The 24416-nt window shown below is 40.7% G+C and overlaps 1 protein-coding gene and 1 long non-coding RNA gene across 2 annotated transcripts in view; one reads left to right on the forward strand and one right to left on the reverse strand.

The window, feature by feature from the left end:
* Positions 1 to 24416, forward strand: part of LOC144043707 (uncharacterized) — a 63543-nt gene that overhangs the window by 15906 nt on the left and 23221 nt on the right. The gene's annotated exons all lie outside the window — the stretch shown is intronic.
* LOC144043705 (potassium/sodium hyperpolarization-activated cyclic nucleotide-gated channel 2) overlaps positions 1757 to 24416 on the reverse strand; it is a 50226-nt gene continuing 27566 nt past the window's right edge. Inside the window, exons 5-8 of the mRNA XM_077557615.1 lie at positions 7703 to 7849; positions 7377 to 7617; positions 7136 to 7300; positions 1757 to 6951 (exon numbers count right to left, since the gene is read on the reverse strand). Coding sequence (XP_077413741.1) covers positions 6011 to 6951; positions 7136 to 7300; positions 7377 to 7617; positions 7703 to 7849 — 1494 coding nt within the window. The 3' untranslated portion in view covers positions 1757 to 6010. The remainder of the gene's footprint in view (positions 6952 to 7135; positions 7301 to 7376; positions 7618 to 7702; positions 7850 to 24416) is intronic.

Raw genomic sequence — 24416 nt, forward strand, 5'->3', positions numbered from 1 at the left:
TACAATTATTTGTTCATGAAATTTGAACTCTTCAACATTATTTATGTGTTAACTTAGTAATCACATTAGTTAGATATGATGATATTCTCAGTGATAGTTTTTAAAAGCAAAGGCAGTCCAATGTTTTTGAATGTGACTGATTTGGAGTTGACTAAAACTGCCATTTTATATGGGATAGTTCAATATACATTGAAAATTTATGCTGTTGTTTTGTCTATTTCTTTGTCATGTGAGTGCATTGAAAGTACTTAAAAACACGGAAAACCCATGAGCTCCGGGGGGCTTCGACCTCTGGACCTAGCTGGGTGCCAGCGGCCCCCAGACCCCCGGCTAAATTTTCAGATAATTTCACTTTGGTCAAATCACATCCCTGTAACAAATCACCTAGTGTCAGCAGTATAGTAAAAAAAAAAAAGAAAAAAGAAAAAAAGGTAGTAGTAATAGAGTTCAGAAGGTGGAAGGATGGGATGGACAAAATAAGCAAATGGCCCTGTGGAGGTAAAAAAAAAAAAAAGAAGCTATGATGGTGGCGTAGGAGATGCTGATATGATTAATTGAAGTAGGACAGCCAGGGACGCAGCAGAGGGCCTCGGCTGCAGCGAAAAGGAGGTAGAGGACAACACTTGGATGTGTTCAGTCGGAAATCGGATATGCTCGCGACTTCGAGGGTGGCCAACTTTGTTGGTGAGGGGGACTTTCATGCCACTGCAGCCACATGGATGGATAGATAGATAGATAGATAGATAGATAGTCAGTATAGCAGAAGAGAGAGAGATAAAGTGAGGGAGTGCATGTGTCACATCAAGGCAGAACTATTTAAACGCACTGCGGATGGCCTCGCCCACGTTTGTAGCAACACAATGTTGAGCTTGGTGTTCAAACACCTCACCTTGCATGTCATTTTTATTTCCCCATCTCCGTGCGCATAATCGCTGAAGATCCAGACGCCGGTGTGGGTGTGTGTTTTTGAGTGTGTGTGTTTGAAGGAAACAGACGTCAAAGGAATGGGTGGGTGCTGCTCCCAGGCTGCTCGAGGAGTGTGTCCTTGGACTGCCCTCATCTCTGACGCACGCACACACACACACGCCCACCCTTTCACGCGCAGGCACACTCGTACGCACACACCGCGGCCACCGGTTCATTTGCCGTCTCTTCGCAAAAGACGAACGCAAAGCAAGGGCCTTCATATAAGCACGTCGTGTGAGATCCACGCAAAAAAAAAAATGTCCCATGCGGATCACATTTGCGAGTATTTGCATGCACGTGTCGCGAAAGCCCTTCGACCGAGCTCAGACATCTCATTAGGGATGCAGCAGAGCCCCCGTCTGCAGAGAAGAGATCTCATCTGTTGTGGGGTGCAATGAGGGTGGAGCTGGCTGATTTACAAGGTTGAGGTGTGTGCGTTTGTGTCATGTTAGCAGGATCTTTGAGGAAACACACATTTAAAAAAAAAAAAAAAAAAAGAGGCAGCGACAATGAAAAAAGCTCCACACACACGCACAGATTATGCCAATGCGCTCATCTTTTTATTGCACAACAATGTAATCGTCTTTTTACGAACGCTGAAACAACATCGCCACTGACTGACAGACCATCTTATTGAGAGAGACCAGGGTGTGGCTCTGTGTTGTCGGCTATAGCGGAGGTGGTGGACATGACAGTCGTTTTGGATGCGAGCTCAACTTGGGCCGCACCGGGAGCAGCTTTGAGTCTGGATGGTTTGTAGACATCAACTTATATACAGTCCAAGTTGTGAAAAACGTTTTTTTTTTTTTTTTTTTCAAGCAGAAGATGGTTGCACACTGCACCTGCCCCCAACAAAAGGGGGACAAGACTTTTCTTGCGTCACATAGTCTGTGCCGTTTTTCTACATGTTGCTGGTAAAGTATCTCTGGTTACAGAGTTGAGACTACGGAATGCTACTGCATGCGCTCGAGTCATTTGCAGGAGATTTACGCTGTTTTTCTTCCTCCGTATGATCGAGTCGCGATGGTGTAAAAACTGCCCGCCTTTTGCTCGTGTGTATTCCAAGCGCTCCCTAAATAGAATCGTATTCTCAAGTGGGACCAAGATTATCGAAGGAAAGGCACAGGAACACACACGCACACATACGCACAAACTCAAGCACACGATACAGTGAGTCCTGAAGCAGAGAGAAGGCTTAGGTCAGCTAAGCAGGCTACAGTAGCTACGACACCAAGGTTTGATCTGCTAAATGAAATCATTGTACAGTGGTTGGTACACGACAATGTCAAGATCTGCGGGTCCCACTTAGAATCCGATGAAATTGGATAAATAACGGCATGCACTCAGCTGTTGTGACAAAGTAACCCAATTAGGAGACAGGTTTGTGACGTCCTTTTTTTTTTTTTGTGATCAGGGTGCAACCAACGTCGGTGTTTAAGAAAGAAACAAAACTGTGCAGCGATTGATCTCTACTGCGCAGGCATCTCCACTTGTAATATTTTCATTGCAAATTGGTCGTCCAAGCTAACATCTCGACTGTTGATATCCACCAGAAGCCTGCCAGAGCGAAGCCTCTCACTGTATAAAATAGTTCTTGTACATCAGGTTGTGGTAAAAACACAACAATGTGCCCCACATCTCTGTGTATACCATATATACAGAACATGAAATTACGGAGTACAGCGCGCATGGTGTTGGAAGGCTCGAACCAACAAAAATGTGCAATATTGTGATTTCCCAATTGAGGGAAAATTGTCATTTTTAAGTTAGCAATAATAGTCTTCAGCTAATGTTTTTTTTTTTTTAATACATATATTGCAAGTTCAAAATAAAAACACATATTTTGCATTTTTACAGGCACATACATACCACAAAAATAGACTATGTGGAAACTAAGTATACTAGGCACGAGGTATATACAGTTCCATGTGCATGGGGCACATTGTAAAAACCAAAACCAAACCAAGTGTACGGACAAATCAGAAGACACATATAGAAAGAAAATGAAGACCCTGATTTGCTAACATATCAACACCAAGGCATTCGGTACCCTTTACATCTGGTACAGCAACAAATGAGAGGTTGGAGTCTTTGATCCTCTCAATAATTGTCTGTCAGTGTCAAGCATGAATGAGAGGTTCTAGTCCCACCTGACACAAAAGGTCCAGAAGCAGCACTCCAAACCCCCGACCGGTACTTGGGGCTTGAAAACACAGCTATGCCAGGCTATCGCACGCAAAGCATGTACGGTATGTGCTTGGCCATGACGGTCAACGGATCTGTTTCTGGGATGTCATCCTTTCCATGGGAGGGATTTACAAACGACTTCATGGACGGATGCGATGAAATAGTGTCTGATATTGCCTGAAACGTTAGCTCTTTAGCTCTCCTACCGTCTTTGCTCTCACTGACTGTGGACCCCTTGAAATAATATCAGCACAGTCCTGATAGCAGCTTAATAGGGCAAACTCTGGTATTAGCACAAAAGGAACAGGGAAGAGGACCAATTGATTGCACTGGAACAGCATCGAAGCACACGACACGCCACGGACTCAAATGGACTCGATTCATTCACAATCGTATTGGCCTTTCGCCAAGTACTGTACGGTACTGTACCTTTCCCATAGGAAAAAAAAAAGCAATAGAAAGTTGCTGATGAATGAGGCCACGGCATTGTGACCCGCCGTGACAAAGGTTTAGTCACTGAACACATGCCAATGCCTGACATGAACAAAGAGGCTTTTCAAGCTATGAGATGAAGCCCTTAGATTAAAAACAATCACCTACACCTTGTTTCAAGAGCAGACGCTGTTCAAACGTGGTCGCGTTTGTGACTCGGGCCGGGTCAATTTCAAATGAAAGGCGTCGCGTAGTTTAATCGAGTTTGCGAGGGGGGGAACAAGCGTATATCAATCAATCGCCCACTTGGCTGCGGCAATCAATACATCTCTCTCTCGAAAGGAAGCAAACCTGAGTGAAAAGTCCATCGCGTCAGTTTTACTAGTTTGGCCCGGGATCGATGCTAACGGCGGAAACGTTGAAAATGACGCCTTGTTTATGGACGCCACTAAATCATCTGTCGAGCCAGCCAGAATTGAATTCACTTTTCGACAACGTAGCCACATCATTGGTCCAGGAGAAGTCCCGCAACCATTTTAGGGAAATGGAGCATTGACAAGGTTGTAGTGCAACACAAGGTGCTTAATAACGGGATCTCCTCCCCCTCCTCCGCCCCCTCCTCGCTTTTGTTCGACCTCTCGGTAAACTGATTGTTCGATGTGGTGATGGGGTGTCGGCGGTAGCGTACAGGACAAACACAGTAACCTGGAGAAGCATCGTCAAGATTTCTTAGAAAGACACGCAGCAACGACATACGACAACCCCCCCTTTGCATCATAAAATCCTATTCAAACGATCGTTCCTTTTTATTTACATGGCAGTTCATATCTGATTAGCTGTCTTCCCTCGCGTATGGCATACATTCAGTAAGAGAAGGATGTGAAGAATTGGACAAGCAAAGCCTCAAGTCAATCCTCAGATTGCAATAGTCGTTTGGAATCCAAATGTTGAGACATTCATTGTAGTTTGGGGACATTTGCGGCCCACTGCCCTCGACTTGGAGCAGAGTTATTTTTAAAGGCGTCGCCGTGTTCCCCCACTTGGACAAGTCAACTCGCTCAGATGGGCTTTAAAGTGACATTCTTGTCAACGTGTGGATTATTGTTGCTCTTGTTTAATCAGTTTTGTTCTCTTCCTAAAATGATACTGCGCAGCCTCCGATCCCTTCAAATATTTTTGGTTAAGGTAACAACATGGTCACTGGATTACAATAGCTCAAGTGAAGCCACAACAGCTGCTGGATTCTTTAGAAGTTCACATTAAAAATAAAGGAAAAAGAAATCACTTTCCTGTACAGCATGTTTAGATATCTATAGTCATATATATTAATATATAGGCGGGGTAGAGTATTGCAGAATTATATTGCATGTGTTAATCAATAAACCTAGACAAAAACAAGCAAGTATACAATATGTGATGTTCTCCGAAGTCTACCTTTCGATAAAGCTGAGATTATTTGAGCGCCTTTGCCTGCAGGCTTACAATCTGAGCACGCGTCGGGGGCCACTCGGCAGATGTTTCGCGAGAAGTGGCCAGCGACGCTGTCAGCATGCCAAACGAATCAGCCCTGACGAAGCAGAGTGAGAGAGTGAGAGCGTGAGTCCGTTCTCCGGAAAACAAAAGCCCAAAGCATACCAACAAACCCACGCACACCAACGTACGCCCACGTATATACATACGCACAAACCAAATATATGGCTTCTAACATTGAATCAAGGCAGTTAAATAAATGGCATTTTCTTCTATGTTTCTTTTTTTCTTTTTTAGTTGATACAGACACAACCAGACTTTGTGTTCAAGCTCAACTTTGGTTTGGGTAGATACAATGAATATAATATTCCTCCGCAAATATTTACACCCCCGATGTAAGATCGACCAGCGGTCTACAACATTATTTTTTTCCACTACGATTTTTAAACAAAATGAAGAGCAATGTGTTATTTTTGCTACGACAGTTTATACGTCAAATAAAATGCACTCAAAACACTTCAACATTTTAAAATGTCATTGTCATTTGACCTCAAGTCCCTGATTTTCATGTTTAAGTCCAGCTCCTGCTAGATTGCATTGCATGGATTCTACACAGTATGCAAATGTTACATTAATCATACTTTTCTAAATATCTTTACAGTAAAGACAGCGATATACAGTAGGTGTTTGGAAGCAGAGTGTAAGGGGGGTGATACTAAGAATAAAGGTGCTGGCACAGTAGTCTAGACCAGTTCAACCTCACGTTATACTAGTTTCATTGTATAGACTTCGCCTTGCTCATGGTCCCAAGACATTGAGACGCGTCTCCCTCAGCTGGCATCCAGGCCCAACGACCGGTGGCGCCAGCAACAGCCGATTGGTCATTGGGATCAGCGGGACTGACCCAAAACAGATTCACCTACAAAAAAGGCCTCTTTCCTGAAATGGACCAGGGTCACAAGTTGGAAGACAGCCGAGATCTGGCAGAGTCTAGCTCTGGAAGGCTGACAATTGAATCTTTCTTGGGAGTGCCAGAGTCTGGGGCCCCTGATCCAGCAGCTCCTGCTACTGCCCCCGTTGCAGCAGGACCGCCGGGAGGAGGTGTAGAGGCGAAGGCTACCCTCTGTTGAGTGCCCGCTGATCTCCCCACCCCAGAGGGCCCGGGCAGGTTGGGGTGTGGGGGTCCGATGGAGGTGTTGGAGGTGCGTGTGGAGGGAGGCGGGCTGGGGACCGCAGACGCAGCTTGCGGCCCTCCCTCCTGGGGGAGTGAAGGCTGGGAGGCGGACAGTGCGCGGGTATCCTGGCTCAAGCTCCCCGTGTGAAGGGAGTGGGTGCTCTTGTGCGAGGCAGGCCTCTGCTGGGTCTGTGTGGGGCTGGGTACATGGTGCTGTACTAAGGACAACTGGGATCCCGAGGGGCCCACGCTGGCCATGTACTGGAAAGTCCGTCCTGCAGCCGCTAAAGGGCTTTGGACGGGCGGGCTGGAGATCGCAGATCCAAATGCTCCTCCGAACGTCTGAGGGGGTTGCGACTGAAGAGGAGACATGGACACCGGGCTTTGTAAGTTCTGCATCACCTGGAACCTTCGCACCATACGAGGGGACTGTAAAGTTCCCGGGCCCACCAGTGGATTCGCCATTTGAGGGCAGAAGCTCATGGCCACAGCTTGCTGGAGGGTGGCGATAGCGGAACCTGTCTGCGACTGGCCGGGGGGAGCGAAGATACCGCCGATGGAAGGCGTCATTGACATTGCCCGTGGCCGTTGCAGGTCCACGAGCTTCACCATTTCGCGGTCATACTTGACGATCTCCTGGATCATCTCGTTCTCGTGGTTGTTGAAGACGCCGGAGTTGAGATCGTGTTGAACTTTGTGCATCAGGATGGAATTCTTTTTACCTGAAGAAAAAAAAAAACAATACAAGGTCAAAAGAACACAGCACATGCTTTAACTAATCTCTGGATCCAGGAAGTTTTAGAGGACCATTGAACTGTAGGAACTGTTGTCTGAATTTAGCTGCGGGGTTATCGATCCATTGGTGGACTATTTCTCACTATCAGAATTTTTATCTTGCTTTCTTACCTATGCGATCCAAACGATCAATAGCCACCGTCTCAAAGGCTCGTCTCATCATGGGATATTCTTCCAGCACCTCATTGAAGTGGTCAACAGACAGAGAATAGAGTCGACAGTACGTCTCTGCTCGGACGCTGGCGGTCCGTCGACCCCTCGTCAACAGACAGATCTCTGAAATGTGTTCAAGTTTTAAAAAACAACAACGCACCGCTTTGCAACAATAGAAGAAGAACGCTTGTGTCGTTACCTCCAAAATATGAGCCATCCGAGAGTTTCATTGCAAGTGTGCCTTTGGTGATGACACTGCACACTCCGTGCTGGATGAAGTACATTTTCTTCCCAATGGTGCCCTCCCGTATAATGTAATCATGTGGCTGGAACACCTCAAAGTGCAGTTTGGTCAACATGGCCGTGACAAAATTTGGCTCTGCGTTGGCAAACAGGGGCATGGAGGCCACCAGCTTGCGACAATTGAAGTTGACAATTTCCTGAAGGTGGAACAATGAGAAGAGATATTGATGCATTCAAAGATAAACAGCGTGGACACGCATGCACAAATTGCGGGCTTCGCACCTCTCGGAGCGGCTCGCTGAGTTCTCCCAAAATGCTCTCCTCGTCAAACATCTTGCCCTGGTATCTGTGCTCGTAATAATCGTGGATCTTCTGACGAAAGTCGGCAGGCAGTTTGTGGAAGGACATGTACTGCTCCACTTGTTTGTACTGTTGAAGGGAGAAGGTTGGGCAAAGTCAGTAGTCTGTAAATACCTGCTGGACACTTTAAGATCTCATTCAAAAACTCATGCTGCATCTATGGGTGCACCGATCGATGGGCCGGGATCGGGATCGGCCCCGATTTCTTTCATTGTGGGAGGATTGGTGATCAGCCGAACCCTTAAAATAAAACAGATCTTGTCCATCACTCCATAGTGGTCTGAAAAAGTCAGCCACTGTCCTGTTCTGCTGTGAGGTTTTCCAATTTTACTTAAGAGAACTGCTGCATGTGCAGTTAAAACAACCCGTTCGTATTGTTTCACAGGCATGACTCGATTTTACAATAAAACTTTCATGTTACTTAAAAGTGTATGCTGTTGGTTACGAAAAACATCGTGGGCAGTTCAGACTTTTTCAAGATCCAGAGTCGGTGATCGGCCAGATAATTGTGATCACTGCACCATGACCAACCTCCCTAAAAAGTGTGAATTTGTTTTCACCACCTTATCAAAAATAGGAACCTTTTTCATTCATACGACATTCGCAGGTATACGTGGTAGTTTTGATAATAGCTGTTGGGATTATGAGTGGTGAACAAATTCTCCCGTAGGGGTCCCTGGACCCAAAATATTTGACAATCATTGGTATAGTTAGATGCAGTTATGTATAGCGTTATACGTCCTTCTATCCAGCTGGAGCCTTTCCCATCTAACGTTGGGTAAGGGACGGAGTATATCTCAAATCTGCACTCTTTTATCTGCCATTGCTCAAGAATGAAATCGACTCATGTCAGGCAATTGTTCTGCTAAAATACACACATGAATAATAGAAGATATTCATCCATCCATTTTTTATAGCGCTTGTCCTCATTTGGGTCGTGGGTGAACTGGAGCTTAGCCAGCGGACTTTGGGCGAGAGGCAGGGTACTACCTGGACCGCTCACCTGGCACATGCAGACAAATAACCAGTCACACTTTCTGTGCATTCACACGTATTGACAATTTAGTCCTCAATTAACCTAACATGCAAAAAAAAAAAAACAATAGTCAAACTTACATTCACACTCCATCCACCACACACATCGCGGAGCTCGGAATCTGTCTGCCTGCACCTCGACTAAATCCACCAAAATTGCGCTACACCACCTGCGCCACAACTTAGACCTAAGGATTAGCCTGATTTAGCATGGTCCGCCAAATTCCCAAACACACTAAAGGACACTTGCACCCGCACAAAAATCACGATGTGCCAGTTTTTACACCCGAGCTCACTTGTGCTGTCTACAATAATAGAGCCCTGTGTCTTAAATTAGCCAAACATGCATGTTTTTGGAATACGGGGTAAAGATTCGGACCCAAAACCTTACTTCAGGGATGTGATTTTTCCGCTAATTCGCGGAATTCCGCTTTTTTTTTATCTCCACCCCCTCTCCCCCCCCCCCCCCCTAAAAAAAAAAAATCCGATTTTTTTTTTTTTTAGTAGTTCATTGTGTATGCACATGACTCGGACAGATAACATCTTCTGCTATAACAAGGACATTTGTGGTATGCTCTAATATGAGTTACTTTTCATTCATTCGTTCATGAAATTTGAACTCTTCAACATTATTTATGTGTTAACTTAGTAATCACATTAGTTAGATATGATGATATTCTCAGTGATAGTTTTTAAAAGCAAAGGCAGTCCAATGTTTTTGAATGTGACTGATTTTGAGTTGACTAAAACTGCCATTTTATATGGGATAGTTCAATATACATTGAAAATTTATGCTGTTGTTTTGTCTATTTCTTTGTCATGTGAGTGCATTGAAAGTACTTAAAACACGGAAAACCCTGGACCTAGCTGGGTGCCAGCGGCCCCCAGACCCCGGCTAAATTTTCTGATAATTTCACTTTGGTCAAATCACATCCCTGTTACTTATGTACATTTTTGAGACAAGGGCCTACGAAGCAGCCGATGCAAAAGGTTTAAATTGATTTATTTGATATTGTTAGGAAAGCATTTTTAGATCATACTTTGTGGTATATTTATGATTAAAAGGCAATTTAAAACACGTTTTGGGTGGAGCGTCAATTCGTCGCAGAAATTCGCTATTTGCAGACGGGCTTGGTCTCGAACCCCCAGTAACTGTTTACTGACAGTTTGCTGACAGCTGATAAATGAGGCAGTAAACGGAATAGACAGACTGTTTAGTTGATCCCCGCTCAAATGGTGCGCTTCGTAATACCGCAGCCAGCTTACCGCTTTCTGAAACACCATTTTTTTTTTTTTAAAAAAAAGAACTAAGTGACAACTCAGCACATTGGCACAATGTGTGTTGCTTTCCGGGACCGAGAAGGTCATCTGCCTCTTTTTCTCACAATATACACTTACCAATACACCACAAAAGTTAGACTAACACCTCGCTGACAGTGTCAATTAAAAATGAGCATCTTTGTCTCTTGTAAAAGTAGAATTCACATCATGAGCTCATTAGATTGTGCAAGCCTGCTGCATCCTACCACACAATATTGTTCCGGTTATCGGTTGTCCTCAATAGCAAGATAAAGCAAATGTAACCGTGCGGCACTTTGCATCGGAGACAAGGCAAAGTTCTTTCCGGACTAAAATTGCAGCAGGTACACGACTGGAGTGTAAAAGTTGTGATATTCAAATAAAACAACGGACTTAGATGAATAGTGCAGTATATGTGATAGCTTGGCCAGAGGTGACAAAAGAAGTCCCACACTGTACTTAAGACTTGTGTAAAAGTAATAAAAACCAAATATCAAAATTTCATCGTGATAACTTACATTGATGTTTCTGCATCTGGCAATTTATTATTATATTATATTATTAGTATGGGATTTTTTTTTTTTTAATGGGCTTTAGGTGAACTGATGAATACACACACGCTCGCACGCACGCACGCACACACACACACACACACATACACATACTCACCCACATACAAAATAAAGGGTATATATATATATATATATATATGTGTGTATATGTGTATATATATATGTATATGTATTTAAAAAAAATAATAATAATTTATTAAAATTTTTTTAATTGATTTGTTGGATTTAAAAAAAAAAAAAAAAAAAAAAAGACTTGTGTAAAAGTCAAAAAGTACAGACTTTTGTTCATGTTCTGCCTTATTAAAGTGGATATAATAAGTCTACACACCCCTGTTCGAATGCCAGGTTTAACTTCTTCCACCATTAATGTGGCCTGTACAACCCAATTGAATTTTTAAAAATGTTTTCAAAAGGGCCAGTAAAAATAAATGATGCAGATAATGTGGTTGCACAAGTGTGCACACCCTCATATCAAGTCAGCCTTACCTACTACCAGACCCTCTTGAAAATACAAATACATTTGAGATGTTTTGATAGACCATTCGACTATCTAGCCGAAGCCTAAATTTCTGGTGTATACAATGACAAATATTTGGAACTATTCATAATTGTTTCCACCTTGACTACAGCCACACACTGGAAGAAAAAAAAAAATCAAAATGAACCCAGACACAAATGACACTGCACTCTCATTTTCCCCGCTGGCCTTATAGATTGAATCATGTGGTAAAGCTGTGCTGTGACATACGCTGAGATTAGCTGCGTGATCCTGATCAGCATTGTGTGAAACGCTTGAGCAACGCCTCTAGTGCGATGTTCGCTTACTTACATGCCCTGCACTGTAAATATCATACGCTTCAACTCGGGGGGCTCCACAATCACTTTAACTCATTCACTGCCATTGGCAGCTATGGACGTCAAAAATTAATTTGAACAATTTCTATTAGTTTAACAATTCCCCCCCCCCATTTTTGTTAAGAGTAAATAGATATAAAATTTGTGATTAATCGTGAGTTAACTAGTGAAGTCATGCGATTAAAAAATTGAATCGCCTGATGCCCCTAAATTTTAATTTAATTATTATTATTTTTAATATATATATATATATATATATATATATATATATATATATTTTTTAAGATTATTAAAAATTAGGGGCGTCAGGTGATTACAATTTTTATCGTAATTAATCGCATGACTTCACTAGTTAACTCACGATTAATCACAAAGTTTATATCTGTTTTAATACAATAAAAAAAAATTCTAGGTTTTTATACTCTTGTTAACAAAAGTGGGGAAAAATGTTAAACTAATAGAAATAGTTCAAATGAAATTTGACGTCTATAGCCAACAATGGCAGTGAATGAGTTAATAATGATGCAAGTGTGGTACTAGTTAACTCACGATTAATCACAAATTTTATATCTGCTCTAATACAATAAAAAAAATAATCTAGGTTTTCATACTCTTGTTAACAAAAGTGGGAAAAAATGTTAGACGAATAGAAATTGTTCAAATGAAATTTGACGTCTATAGCCAACAATGGCAGTGAATGAGTTAATAATGATGCAAGTGTGGTACTAGTTAACTCACGATTAATCACAAATTTTATATCTGCTCTAATACAATAAAAAAAATAATCTAGGTTTTCATACTCTTGTTAACAAAAGTGGGAAAAAATGTTAGACGAATAGAAATTGTTCAAATGAAATTTGACGTCTATAGCCAACAATGGCAGTGAATGAGTTAAAGGCGATTGCTTCCACTTTGCATGGACTCTTGCAGAAATTGTAAAGCTCTTGTTCTGAATCGTCTCTCAGTATCGGGGACCGGAGAGGAGCAACAAATGCATCACACTTGGCGGATGACTATAGTAGCCTGTGACGCACGGCCATTAGAACACATCATCGCTGATGTCGCGCAGAAGCGGAACTTAAGCGGAAGTAAGGGACATTGTTTTTTGGAATCGTTTTTGTCCAATGACTCCCCATACAGTTGCCAAGTTTGATTAATCACTACTGTAATAAGCCATTGCCAAATACAAATTCACTTTTGTTGTTGTTGTTTTTGTTGAATGAAGCAGTGGATATTTGACAAATGATCAATAAGGAAAAGACGCCTTGCAGGCAAAATACATTAGGTTCAATAGTATGTATAATAAAAACACCATTTCGCCTATCTATGACAGCACATGACATCAATATTTTGTAGTTATTTCACTTGGGTCGGTTTGACCCGGCTATGTTTAATGTTCCAAAAGCATTCCGATAAACATTAAGTAACCATTGTAATATAAAATGTGTCGTCGTGGACCTTTTCAATTGGTGAGAAGTTTCATAGAAAAGAAAATACTTACTTATAGTCTTTCAACTTTAATGGGTCAATTTGACCCGGCTATGTTTAATGTTCCAAAAGCATTCCGATAAACATTAAGTAACCATTTTAATATAAAATGTGTCGTAGTGGACCTTTTCAATTGGTGAGAAGTTTCATAGAAAAGAAAATACTTACTTATAGATAGTCTTTCTACTTTAATGGGTCAATTTGACCCGGCTATGTTTAATATTCCAAAAGCATTCCGATAAACATTAAGTAACCATTTTAATATAAAATGTGTCGTAGTGGACCTTTTCAATTGGTGAGAAGTTTCATAGAAAAGAAAATACTTACTTTATAGATAGTCTTTCAACTTTAATGGGTCAATTTGACCCGGCTATGTTTAATATTCCAAAAGCATTCCGATAAACATTAAGTAACCATTTTAATATAAAATATGGCGTCGTGGACCATTTTAATTGATAAGAAGTTTCGTACCAAAAAACTACTCACTTGAAGATAGTCCTTCAACTCGAATGGGTCAATTTGACCCGGCTATGTTTAATATTCCAAAAGCATTCCGATAAACATTAAGTAACCATTTTAATATAAAATATGGCGTCGTGGACCATTTTAATTGATAAGAAGTTTCGTACCAAAAAACTACTCACTTGAAGATAGTCCTTCAACTTGAATGGGTCAATTTGACCCGGCTATGTTTAATGTTCCAAAAGCATTCCGATAAACATTAAGTAACCATTTTAATATAAAATGTGTCGTAGTGGACCTTTTCAATTGGTGAGAAGTTTCATAGAAAAGAAAATACTTACTTATAGATAGTCTTTCAACTTTAATGGGTCAATTTGACCCGGCTATGTTTAATGTTCCAAAAGCATTCCGATAAACATTAAGTAACCATTTTAATATAAAATGTGTCATAGTGGACCTTTTCAATTGGTGAGAAGTTTCATAGAAAAGAAAATACTTACTTTATAGATAGTCTTTCAACTTTAATGGGTCAATTTGACCCGGCTATGTTTAATATTCCAAAAGCATTCCGATAAACATTAAGTAACCATTTTAATATAAAATATGGCGTCGTGGACCATTTTAATTGATAAGAAGTTTCGTACCAAAAAACTACTCACTTGAAGATAGTCCTTCAACTCGAATGGGTCAATTTGACCCGGCTATGTTTAATATTCCAAAAGCATTCCGATAAACATTAAGTAACCATTTTAATATAAAATATGGCGTCGTGGACCATTTTAATTGATAAGAAGTTTCGTACCAAAAAACTACTCACTTGAAGATAGTCCTTCAACTTGAATGGGTCAATTTGACCCGGCTATGTTTAATGTTTCCTAAAGCATTCCGATAAACATTAGTATAATTGAAAACATGTCAAAGTAAACCTTTTTAATTGGTGAGAAGTTTCATAGATTTTTTTTTTTTTTTTACTTATTTGTAGTTCTTCAACTTTAAATGCTATGCTCAATACTCCAAAAGTCTCCCGAGAAACATTGTCACAGCCTGTTAACTGTTCTCATTGCAAGTATTCATAAATGAACCATTTCTTACTGTCTGTTGGTACTAAGTTCCATAGTGAAAAACTAATATTTGTTGCGCTTTACAACAGAACAGGAGAGGTCTTTGTAATGTATTCAATTGAATATAGGTTGAAAAGGACTTTCATTTTTTTTGTATTCTGTTTGTGTTTTACATGACAGTGTTTGGAGTTTGGAAAAGTAAATCGCATGTTGCATTAATTACGCTGACAGATCCATCCATGCATCCGTTTTCTTCATCTTATCTGGGGCTACGTCACGGGGCCAGCAACCAAGCAGAGAAGCCTTACACTTCCTCCTCCCCAGCCACTTCATCCAATTTATCAAAACAGTTACTTAAGTCAATGTAACAGCTTTTTTTTTTTGGCGCTATGTGTGGGAGGAAATGTAGTATATTTTGTAGACGTCTTCCTCACATCTGAGAGGTTCAGGGTTCAAATCCAACGTTTGAGCAGACGTAATTGTGGACCTGTAACTATTACGCCATCTTGAATTGTTCCAGAGAGACAATGTAATGATGTGATGCGCCACAAGTCTCACCTGCCTGAGTGAGTCACTTTCTTGTCATAAGATGAACAAGTGAAGCGTGTCACAAGTTTTTTAGCCGACTCATCAGAATAAGTGCTGCAGCTGGTGTCCTTTTCATGCTGTAGATGAAAGGTGCTGATTGAGAGCAAATTGGAGGTGTCGAGAGGTGTTAGGGAGAACCCGACGCGCTGCCTGAGCAGCTGCTGTTCCGCACCTGACCCCCTTTTTGATGCATTTGGGACTGCGTGTGAGGAGTGACTGAGGACACCAATAAGTTCAAATGTGATTTACTCACTGCTGGACGTTTTCACAAGCGTTGGCCTCTACATTTACAACATCAATTTGAATATTTGTTCCATGAAATTGGAATCATTTCTTCCCAACAGTCTAGTATCGTCATTTCATAGCATTTTCCTTGGCTCTTTTAGCATTAATGGTGCCTTCACAATTGTGCGAGTTATCCATATCCGGGGCACTAATATACCCCCATACCATCTCACAGATGCTGAATTTTTAACTTGATAACAATCTGGACGGTCCGTTTCTTCTTTGACCCAGACGATGGCAATGTCCACGACCTCCAAAACCAATTTGAAATGTGGACTCGTCAGACCACAGCATGGGAGAGTTTTAACTTGCATCAATAGATGTAGCGACAAACTTTATTCACGTCATTTCACAGCGTTTCTCTTGGCTAGAGTGCTTCCAATACATCGTCCAATCGGATTTCAGCCTCTATGTGTTGCTATGTCAATCTAATATGACCGTGGCCTTCAGGATCCGCTAGTGCTGTTCATTGCAGCTGAAACTATATTAGTAACGGGACTTCTTTTTTTTTTTATTACAAATTCATCTGCACAGGGCCAGCAGTGCACACAATGACATCATCATTTTTCCCATCTTCTAATTGGTTGGTCAGAGAAAAACTTTTTACAGTAACATTTGGACTAGTCTTTAGCACCAAATAATATTTTTATTGGGGGTGTCAGGCGATTAATTTTTTTTTTATCAGAATTAATTGCATTACTTCAATAGTCAACTCATTTTCGTATCTGTTTTAAGTGTACAAGAAATTTTTACATACAAGGGGAAAAAATGTTAAACTAATAGAAATATGGCTGCATCTTTTAGTCATTGATACAGTGTTTTCCTAATAAAAAGTGTGATATTGATTGTGTTGAGGTCATTTTTCTGCCACTAGATGGCATCATTGCATTTGTAAGACGGTGGTGACAGCTCAGTGCATTTTTCTTTTCATATTAAGAGCGATCACATTTCTGACATGAAGTAACTTCTATACATTTTTAGAATTGGAAAATCTCCACAAACATATGCATTATTATTAAATTTATTACTGCCAAATTGTGAGGTGGAATCCCGCCTGTACAAGCCAGTACAAGTATTAATTGCGTGTTAAATGAATTTGTGGCGTTAAAGGAACTTTAGATTAACTCAAAATGAACACACTAATTTTGACACCCCTAATGTTTAATCATCTGGGGGGGTTTCTTAGTTGTTGTTGTTGTTGTTTTTTTTTACATTTGTCATTCATTTATTTGTCACAGTTATATGCCGTTGCGTTTTTGTATAGTATTGATGGTTTCTGCGGGGGCGAAGTGAGATGCGGTACAGAGGTAGTATGCAGACGTGGATCGGGTTGGATGCGTCCCAACTGAAGGTTCCACGTAGAAAGTGTTGGATTTACCTTACATGGTGATGTTTAATGACTGGACAGTGGACACAGTGTGCGAAAACAAGAAGAAGTTTCCGAGAGGAGCTGGAGCAAGCAATGAGCCGGTGTGTCAGAGTGGCCGCAGGGGGGACTGACAAACAGCCAAATGAGAGAAAATGACATCTATTTGCTGTCACTTGGATGACGTACGTGGCGGCTCAACTCTCTGCTGACATTTTGTCATCCAAACTTACCAACTCGTTGCATTTTCTCATTTGTCATTCAGCGACCAATAGCGCCATTATCTCCTTTGCTTTCCTTTTCCCTTCACTTGACTTTGTTCCTCCTCCTGCACTTTTTCCTCCCACAAGCGCTCTCCATTGGAAATTCAAATTCGGGCTCATCCCAAACGGCCATGAGAATGTATAATTCATTCACTTCATTCCTGGCTAAATCGCCTCATTATCTTATAAAGCACATTCGGCAAAGAGAGGAACATCAGATAGCGAGTAAGTCGGAGCTTGTCTTGTCTGACTTCTGTTCATAAAAGTGCACGTGGGGAGGGACAACATTCTGTGGGGTCTCAACCTCTACGAAGGATCTTTAAATGAACAGAGCCCGCCCAGTCACCACCAAAGGCGACTGATACCGCTTTGAACATCTCACGCACGTACTTTGGTATTTAAAAAAAAAAACACAAATTTTACACAACTGCTGTATAAAGAGACACAAGAGTGCAGGGCTGGGTTTGACTCGAGATCTTTGCAAGGTTAGCCTGCTTGGGGATAACTCTTTGACTGCCAGACGTTTTCAGAAAAGGGATGCCGTGGGTGCCAGCCGATTTAAGCATTTTTGACTGATCTTTCAAGGTCCACAGAAAATTATGTGTTTGGACTATGGAAACACACATACTACCAAATGAAAGATTGGACTCTCATCTTTCATCAGAAAAAAAAGTTTGTTTCTATCTTATTCTGTTTTTCAGTAATCAATAATAGAAAATGGTTAGTTTCACCTCTGTTTTGAAAAAAACGTCTTTAAACGTCTTTGGCACTCCTCCATAGGATTTTACTAAACGTTATTTAATGTTTTTGGCAGTCAAAGAGATAATCGGAGTGATCAGTGACAGGTTGTCCGGTTGGCGGAAGACGGAGCACTGTTGTGACAGACGCATGGAGACGGGGGGGGGGATGGCAGGAAGAAAACATTGTTGCTTCCTGTCATGGACTGCGTCATTCATGCCAAGCAGCTCAGACCGAACTGAGTCTGCACAGTGTCTCGCTCGTCCCTGCGGATTGTGATGAGTTGGCCCAGCAACCCGAGAGGGGGGCAGATTCAAGTTTAATGACAACAGCGATGGGATACGCAAGGAATTTACAATGCCAGAAAAGGGTCCACAAGTATGGAGGACCAAAACTGCCAAAATTCAAATGACTAAAAGTGAAAATAAAAACCGACATAAAAAATATCATTCAAAAATTAAATACCAAAAGAATAAAAAATAAATGAAAATTATATATATATATAAATAAAAGTAAAAAATAAATACAAAAATAAAAAATAAACAAAAAAATGAATTTCAAAATAAAAACAAAAAATAAAAATAATGAATAAAATTAAAACCAATTATATTTAGTATTTTTTGTATTTAATTGAATTATATTTTTTTTATATCCGTTTTTAATTTTTACTTTTAGTCACCATTGAGCTATTTTTAGAACAGATCCCAGTTATTCATACACAATTCATCTAATTTCCCCGCCCTCCTCCCCGCGTCCTCCTCCTTGCACGTGCACTGCAGGAGAAGTGGAAAACAAGTTAATTGAAGGCATTTAACTTCAACGAGACTTGTTTACGCAACTCCGAAGTGCTCATTAACTCTTTGACTGCCAAAAACGTTAAATAACGTTTAGTACAATCCTATGGAGGAGTGCCAAAGACGTTAAAAGACGTTTTTTTTTCAAAACAGAGGTGAAACTAACCATTTTCTATTGTTGATTACTCAAAAACGGAATAAGGTAGAAACAAACTTTTTTTTTCTGATGAAAGATGAGAGTCCAATCTTTCATTTGGTAGTATGTGTGTTTACATCGTCCAAACACATAATTTTCTGTGGACCTTGAAAGATCAGTCAAAATGCTTAAATCGGCTGGCACCCACGGCATCCCTTTTGCCGTCTGGCAGTCAAAGAGTTAAGGTGACAGACAGTATTAGCGGTTATTGGATAACCTCTACTTCGTGGAACGTATCACCCGCAAAAAAGTGAGAGAACACTGTACTTCACTTTTTTTTTTTTATAGGCTTGCGTGTTTCTGTAAAAATACCAACACTCGGTTTAACCCGCCGCCACACAGAGTTAAACTTGCATTAGGCACAAAACACAACCCTGAGTGTTGTGAACCGTGTTTTAACTTTTGAGTTTATTTTCTTGATGCAAATTCATATAAAGAAACAGTGCACAGTACTGAAAACATGCTGTGGTATATCTGAAATCGTCTCTATAAATCAGAATCAAACGTCATCAGAAATAAGCAATATATTTAATTGCATATGATACATTTGAAAGTGGCTTGACTTTTCTGCCTAATTGGAACAGCAGCGTTGTGTCATGATGTCAACCGTTGGCTGGAAAATTGGCAGCAAAGCCAGCGTTACTCGCATTTACATCTTAATAGAATTCACTGGTAATTTAATCAACTCAAAGTGCTCAAGAATAACACTAATCCATACACTAAATAGCGTGAATCACTTGACATGCTAATGAGCCAAACTCAAGCTCATTTGGGCTATTTAGAATAGATGATGTGACCTCAGCCAGGGATTTTTTGAACACATGCCAAAAGATATTCCGTCCAATGGGGATGCCATTTTGTTTTTCGTCAATGGGACTTTCTATTCAATGAAAAGGGAGACATAAATCTGCGGTCAATAGCATCTCCGCGAGCTGTTTCGTCGCGTGCTCAGTGGCACAAATCACTCACCGTAGTAAAAGCTGCAACCAAAATAGAAAACAGTCCGGCAGTCCGGCAACATTATCATGGCTTTGTAATATTGTAGATTGTAGATGTTATTGCTCGCACGAGAAAAAAAAAACAAATGTGACCTGCAGCCAACCAAATAGGTACTACATCACCAGCATGCTGACGGCTGATAAATGAGGCAATAAACACAAAAAGAAAGAGTGTCGAGTTCAGCGCTGCTAAAATGTTGTACTTTACTAGACACGAGCTGTCCAAGCTGTTTTTCCAAACATCTGCATCCTAACAGATACCTGTGATTTTGGTTGAATTCCACGTTTTTCATATTTGCAGGTTCTGGGCATAGCCGATTAGCGATCTGCGCACTGTTGTGGTAGAAATGGGGCAACTAATAAGAAGTACGGTAACTTGCAATTGCGCGGGAAAAACCACTGATAAGAACGAAAGTGTTCAAGTTCTTCTTATACAGTGAGGGAGGGAGGACTCGTGTTGGACGCTGTTTTAGCCACACACACACACACACACACACACACACACACCAAAAATCTGGATAACTTTCGACAAGTGAACATTATATAGTTATCAGTCTTTGCACACATTTTCAGCAATTATCTTCAAACATGTAAAGTATTTGTATTTGTTGTATTTAGAAACAAATCCCTCAACTCACTTTAAAGAGTCTTCAACAGCTCTGCACAATAAAAAAAAAAATATATATATATATATATATAAAAGGTCTATTCATGTTGTTTTATAAGACCTTGTACCTAGTGGTGATTGGTGATATTGCAACTCAAAACTACAGTCGACCCCTGTATATGCATTTGGCAACCGCAGATTCTTTTTCTCTTTGTTTTTCAATATTTTTTTCACATTTTGGATTTCCTCATTTTTCTGCCCCACTTACCCGTTTTTTGGTGAAAATGTATATTAAATGTTAATCAGAGTTTTTTTTTTTTTTAACTCTTTGACTGCCAAAAACGTTAAATAACGTTTAGTAAAACCCTAGGGAGGAGTGCCAAAGACGTTAAAAGACGTTTGTTTCAAAACAGAGGTGAAACTAACCATTTTCTATTGTTGATTACTGAAAAACGGAATAAGGTAGAAACAAACTTATTTTTTCTGATGAAAGATGAGAGTCCAATCTTTCATTTGGTAGTATGTGTGTTTCCATAGTCCAAACACATAATTTTCTGTGGACCTTGAAAGATCAGTCAAAATGCTTAAATCGGCTGGCACCCACGGCATCCCTTTTCTGAAAACGTCTGGCAGTCAAAGTTAAAATCCCCATTTTTTGGGGGGGTGGGGGGGGGCATGGAACCAGTATTTGATTCAGTTTTTCGTGTTTTCTGAAAAAAACTGAAATAATGACCTTGGCCATTATTTGATTTAAATATGAATGTACTACTCTGCAAACAGAGATCACCACTAAGTCCTATAAAATACTCACTGCTGCATAAACCATTTTTCTTTGTCAAATCATCCAAAAATATTCTGACTGTACAAACTGGTTGAGAGTTTGATCCAGCGAGCTGGTTTGACACGTTCTGCTCTGCATGTTGTTTCGTAAGCACAACTTCAGCTCAAAAATTAATCCTCAGACCCGACAATTGGTCAGAAATCCACTTTTCTGCCCGGAGCCGAAAAATCGATGTATATTTACAGCAGTGTCGAGTGAAAATGCAGTTATTTAGCTCCATTCCCCAGAGGTGCATATGCAAACACTTATAGGATAATATAAACAGCAAACAAAAACATCACATCAGACTTCAGGACTTTAAGGTCGAGTTTCATTTGAAAGTGTTCATCATGTTCAGGTAGAATAAAGCACATGCTGTACTTTGTATTTGGTGACAAGGACAAGCTTTCAAAATGAAACAACAGGCTCAAATGGATACGATTCTGTACGCCAGTTCTTGCAAGCAGGCTGTCATTTGAAAGGTCTCCCTATTATTCAACTTTTCAACATACTGAAATAGTTCTCAAATGTGTTAAAAACATGTCTGCGACATGCATTCGTCAAAATTGACTTTGGATCTAATATTTTTGCTGTCCCTCAATCAGCCAAAAAACGCTCCGTTCATAACGGCCTGTTTTAGGGGCGTGTCACTTGTATGTAAATAGCTGCACTAGGCCACGCCCTTCTTTCTCGAAGGGGCAGTGATTTGGGTCATGGTAGCCATGTGCTAATGTTTTGAATGGAAATGTCTGGAAATGGCAGCAGAAGAAAAGAAAAATACTAATAAATGTCTTTTACACATTTGAGAACTATTTCAATATGTGGAAAAGTGGCATAACGTTTTACCATAAGAAAAAGTAGCAAAACGTTACTACAGAGACGATGTTGTAGCGTTAGTTTGTGATTGTTTAGGCAATGGTTATTTTTGCCGTAAGCGGCAAATCTCCGGCGAACGTTATTTTGCCGTGAATGTCTCCGATTTGCCGTGAACGCTTGTAGACATTTACAAGCGGTTATGAATAGCACAAATGTGCACATTTAGGCCACTCGCAACGTGCAAGCCGTCTCGTCGAGACCACTTAGCGGCCGCTTAGCATCACAACGTCACGTCAACTAGGTGGCGAGTTGCCAGTCACGGCAAATTAACCGCCGCGGATTTTATCTTGACGAAACACTACGCAACCGCTTGATATTATCCAACCACCGTCTGCTTTATCATATCTGACCTCTTGTAACCAAACAACCTCCACACGACAAATGTCGCTCCCACTTTAGGCACTAAAAAGACACCAGTAATAAAAACGGGTAGAGGGTGCACATCTCGTATTCGAAAATGTTAAACTTCCATCTTTCCCGTTTGCAGTCGTGTCACACCGTTGGGACCGATCCGTTCTGTTTAAACGTGCATCGCTAATCCAGCTCTGAGCAGGCTTCCGCTGACAAAACATTTTCATACGATGGGACCTTTAACTTTTGTCGGAGGCTGAAACGCAGGGTGCGACTAAATTGACGTCGCCGCCAAATATGGCCGCTCGCCCTTTCAAGAGCTGCAAACATTGAACACACCCGTCAAATGACCACTAAAAGCAGTGCGGCGTTCACATGCTTTGTCTCGACTCGCACCCATCCAGAATACAGAACACGTTAAAGATGACATCACCGCTAACAACATGCTAGCCAGAAATAAAACGCTGACAAAAGCAATGTCAACAATGTAAAATAGCCCAGGCGCTATTTAGCATTTTGCGGTGCACGAGGATTCCTTGTGACAACAAGGCCTCTCCATCTCACACAGGTTAACAATAAACCGTCCCCCCCCCACACGCCCCCCACCACCCCCACCACCACCTTCCTCCATGCTGCTTCCAGCTAGCAGTACAGCACTGCATCTCTCAAGGACACCGCCGGTAAAGAGGAAGAGAAAGCAAGAGAGCGAGCGAGCGAGAGGGCAAATAAAGACAAAGATCAGTTGCGGTTCTTTAAAAGCGATGCAGACTGGATGAGAAAGAGATGAAAAGCGGGGGCGGGTTAGAGAGACATTCATGGGAATAAAAAACAGGAGAGGTTTGAAACCACTTCCTATTCATTTGTAGTGCAACATTTTTGCCTTCCCTATATAGTGCCCTCACTGTCTCCCACAATGCATCTTGAAAAATAGTGAACAAGGATGCTCGATGGGTTGTCACATATCCCATGATGCATTGCAGTTCTGGTGGATTGTTTGATTTTTTGGCAGTGGCTGACGATGATCCGGCAATGACGTGTTGAAAAACGATTTGTCTTATGAGTGAACGGTGTAGTAAAATCTCTAATCACTATGAAGGGATATTTTCATAGTCTTGCTTTTTGTTATATATATTCTCAACAGTACATATTAGTGTTGTTCCGATACCGATAATGGTATCGGCAGAGGCAACGATACTGCATTAAAACAGTGGTATTGGTATCTGTGAGTACTAACAAGTAACATGCCGATACCGTTCATTCTGACGCTAATGTGTGACATGTTCACTGCATGCCGAGCTAAGATAGCCTATTGGCCTTTGAATGCTCTGAACCAATGGCAGGACAGCTTTTTCATATTGAGAAAAAACAACAACATAGGTATCGGTATGGTATCGGCATCGGGCGATACCGCAAAGCTGGGTATCGGAATCGGTATCGGGGACCAAAAAAAACGGTATCGGAACAACACTAGTATATATCAGGGATGGGCAACTGGCAGTCGGCAGACCTTGAATGGTCCTGATTAAGCTATACGTATATATATATTAGGGGTGTGAATTGCCTTGTACCTGGCGATTCGATTCATATCACGACTCGATTCGATACCGATTAATCCTGATGCGAATCTATAAATTGATTATTGCGATTTTTTTTAAAACTCACATTTAGAAAATACTAATCAGTAAACTTGTACATGTACACTGTAAGATTTGTATGAAAATGTCTTTATTTATCTGAAAATTCAGGTTGCACTAAAATCAAATATTAAGGCTTATTAACTCATTCACTGCCATTGACGGCGATAGACGTCAAAAAATGTATTTGAATTATTTCTATTAGTTTAACATTTCCACTTTTGTTCATTTTTTTTAAAAGCTTTTCTTTTTTAAAAAAAAGAAGAAGAAAAGATTATTAAAAATTAGGGGTGTCAGCCAATTACAATTTTTTATTGTAATTAATCACATGACTTCACTAATTATTTA

This window comes from Vanacampus margaritifer, chromosome 2 (assembly GCF_051991255.1).
Source record: "Vanacampus margaritifer isolate UIUO_Vmar chromosome 2, RoL_Vmar_1.0, whole genome shotgun sequence".
Lineage (NCBI taxonomy): Eukaryota > Metazoa > Chordata > Actinopteri > Syngnathiformes > Syngnathidae > Vanacampus > Vanacampus margaritifer.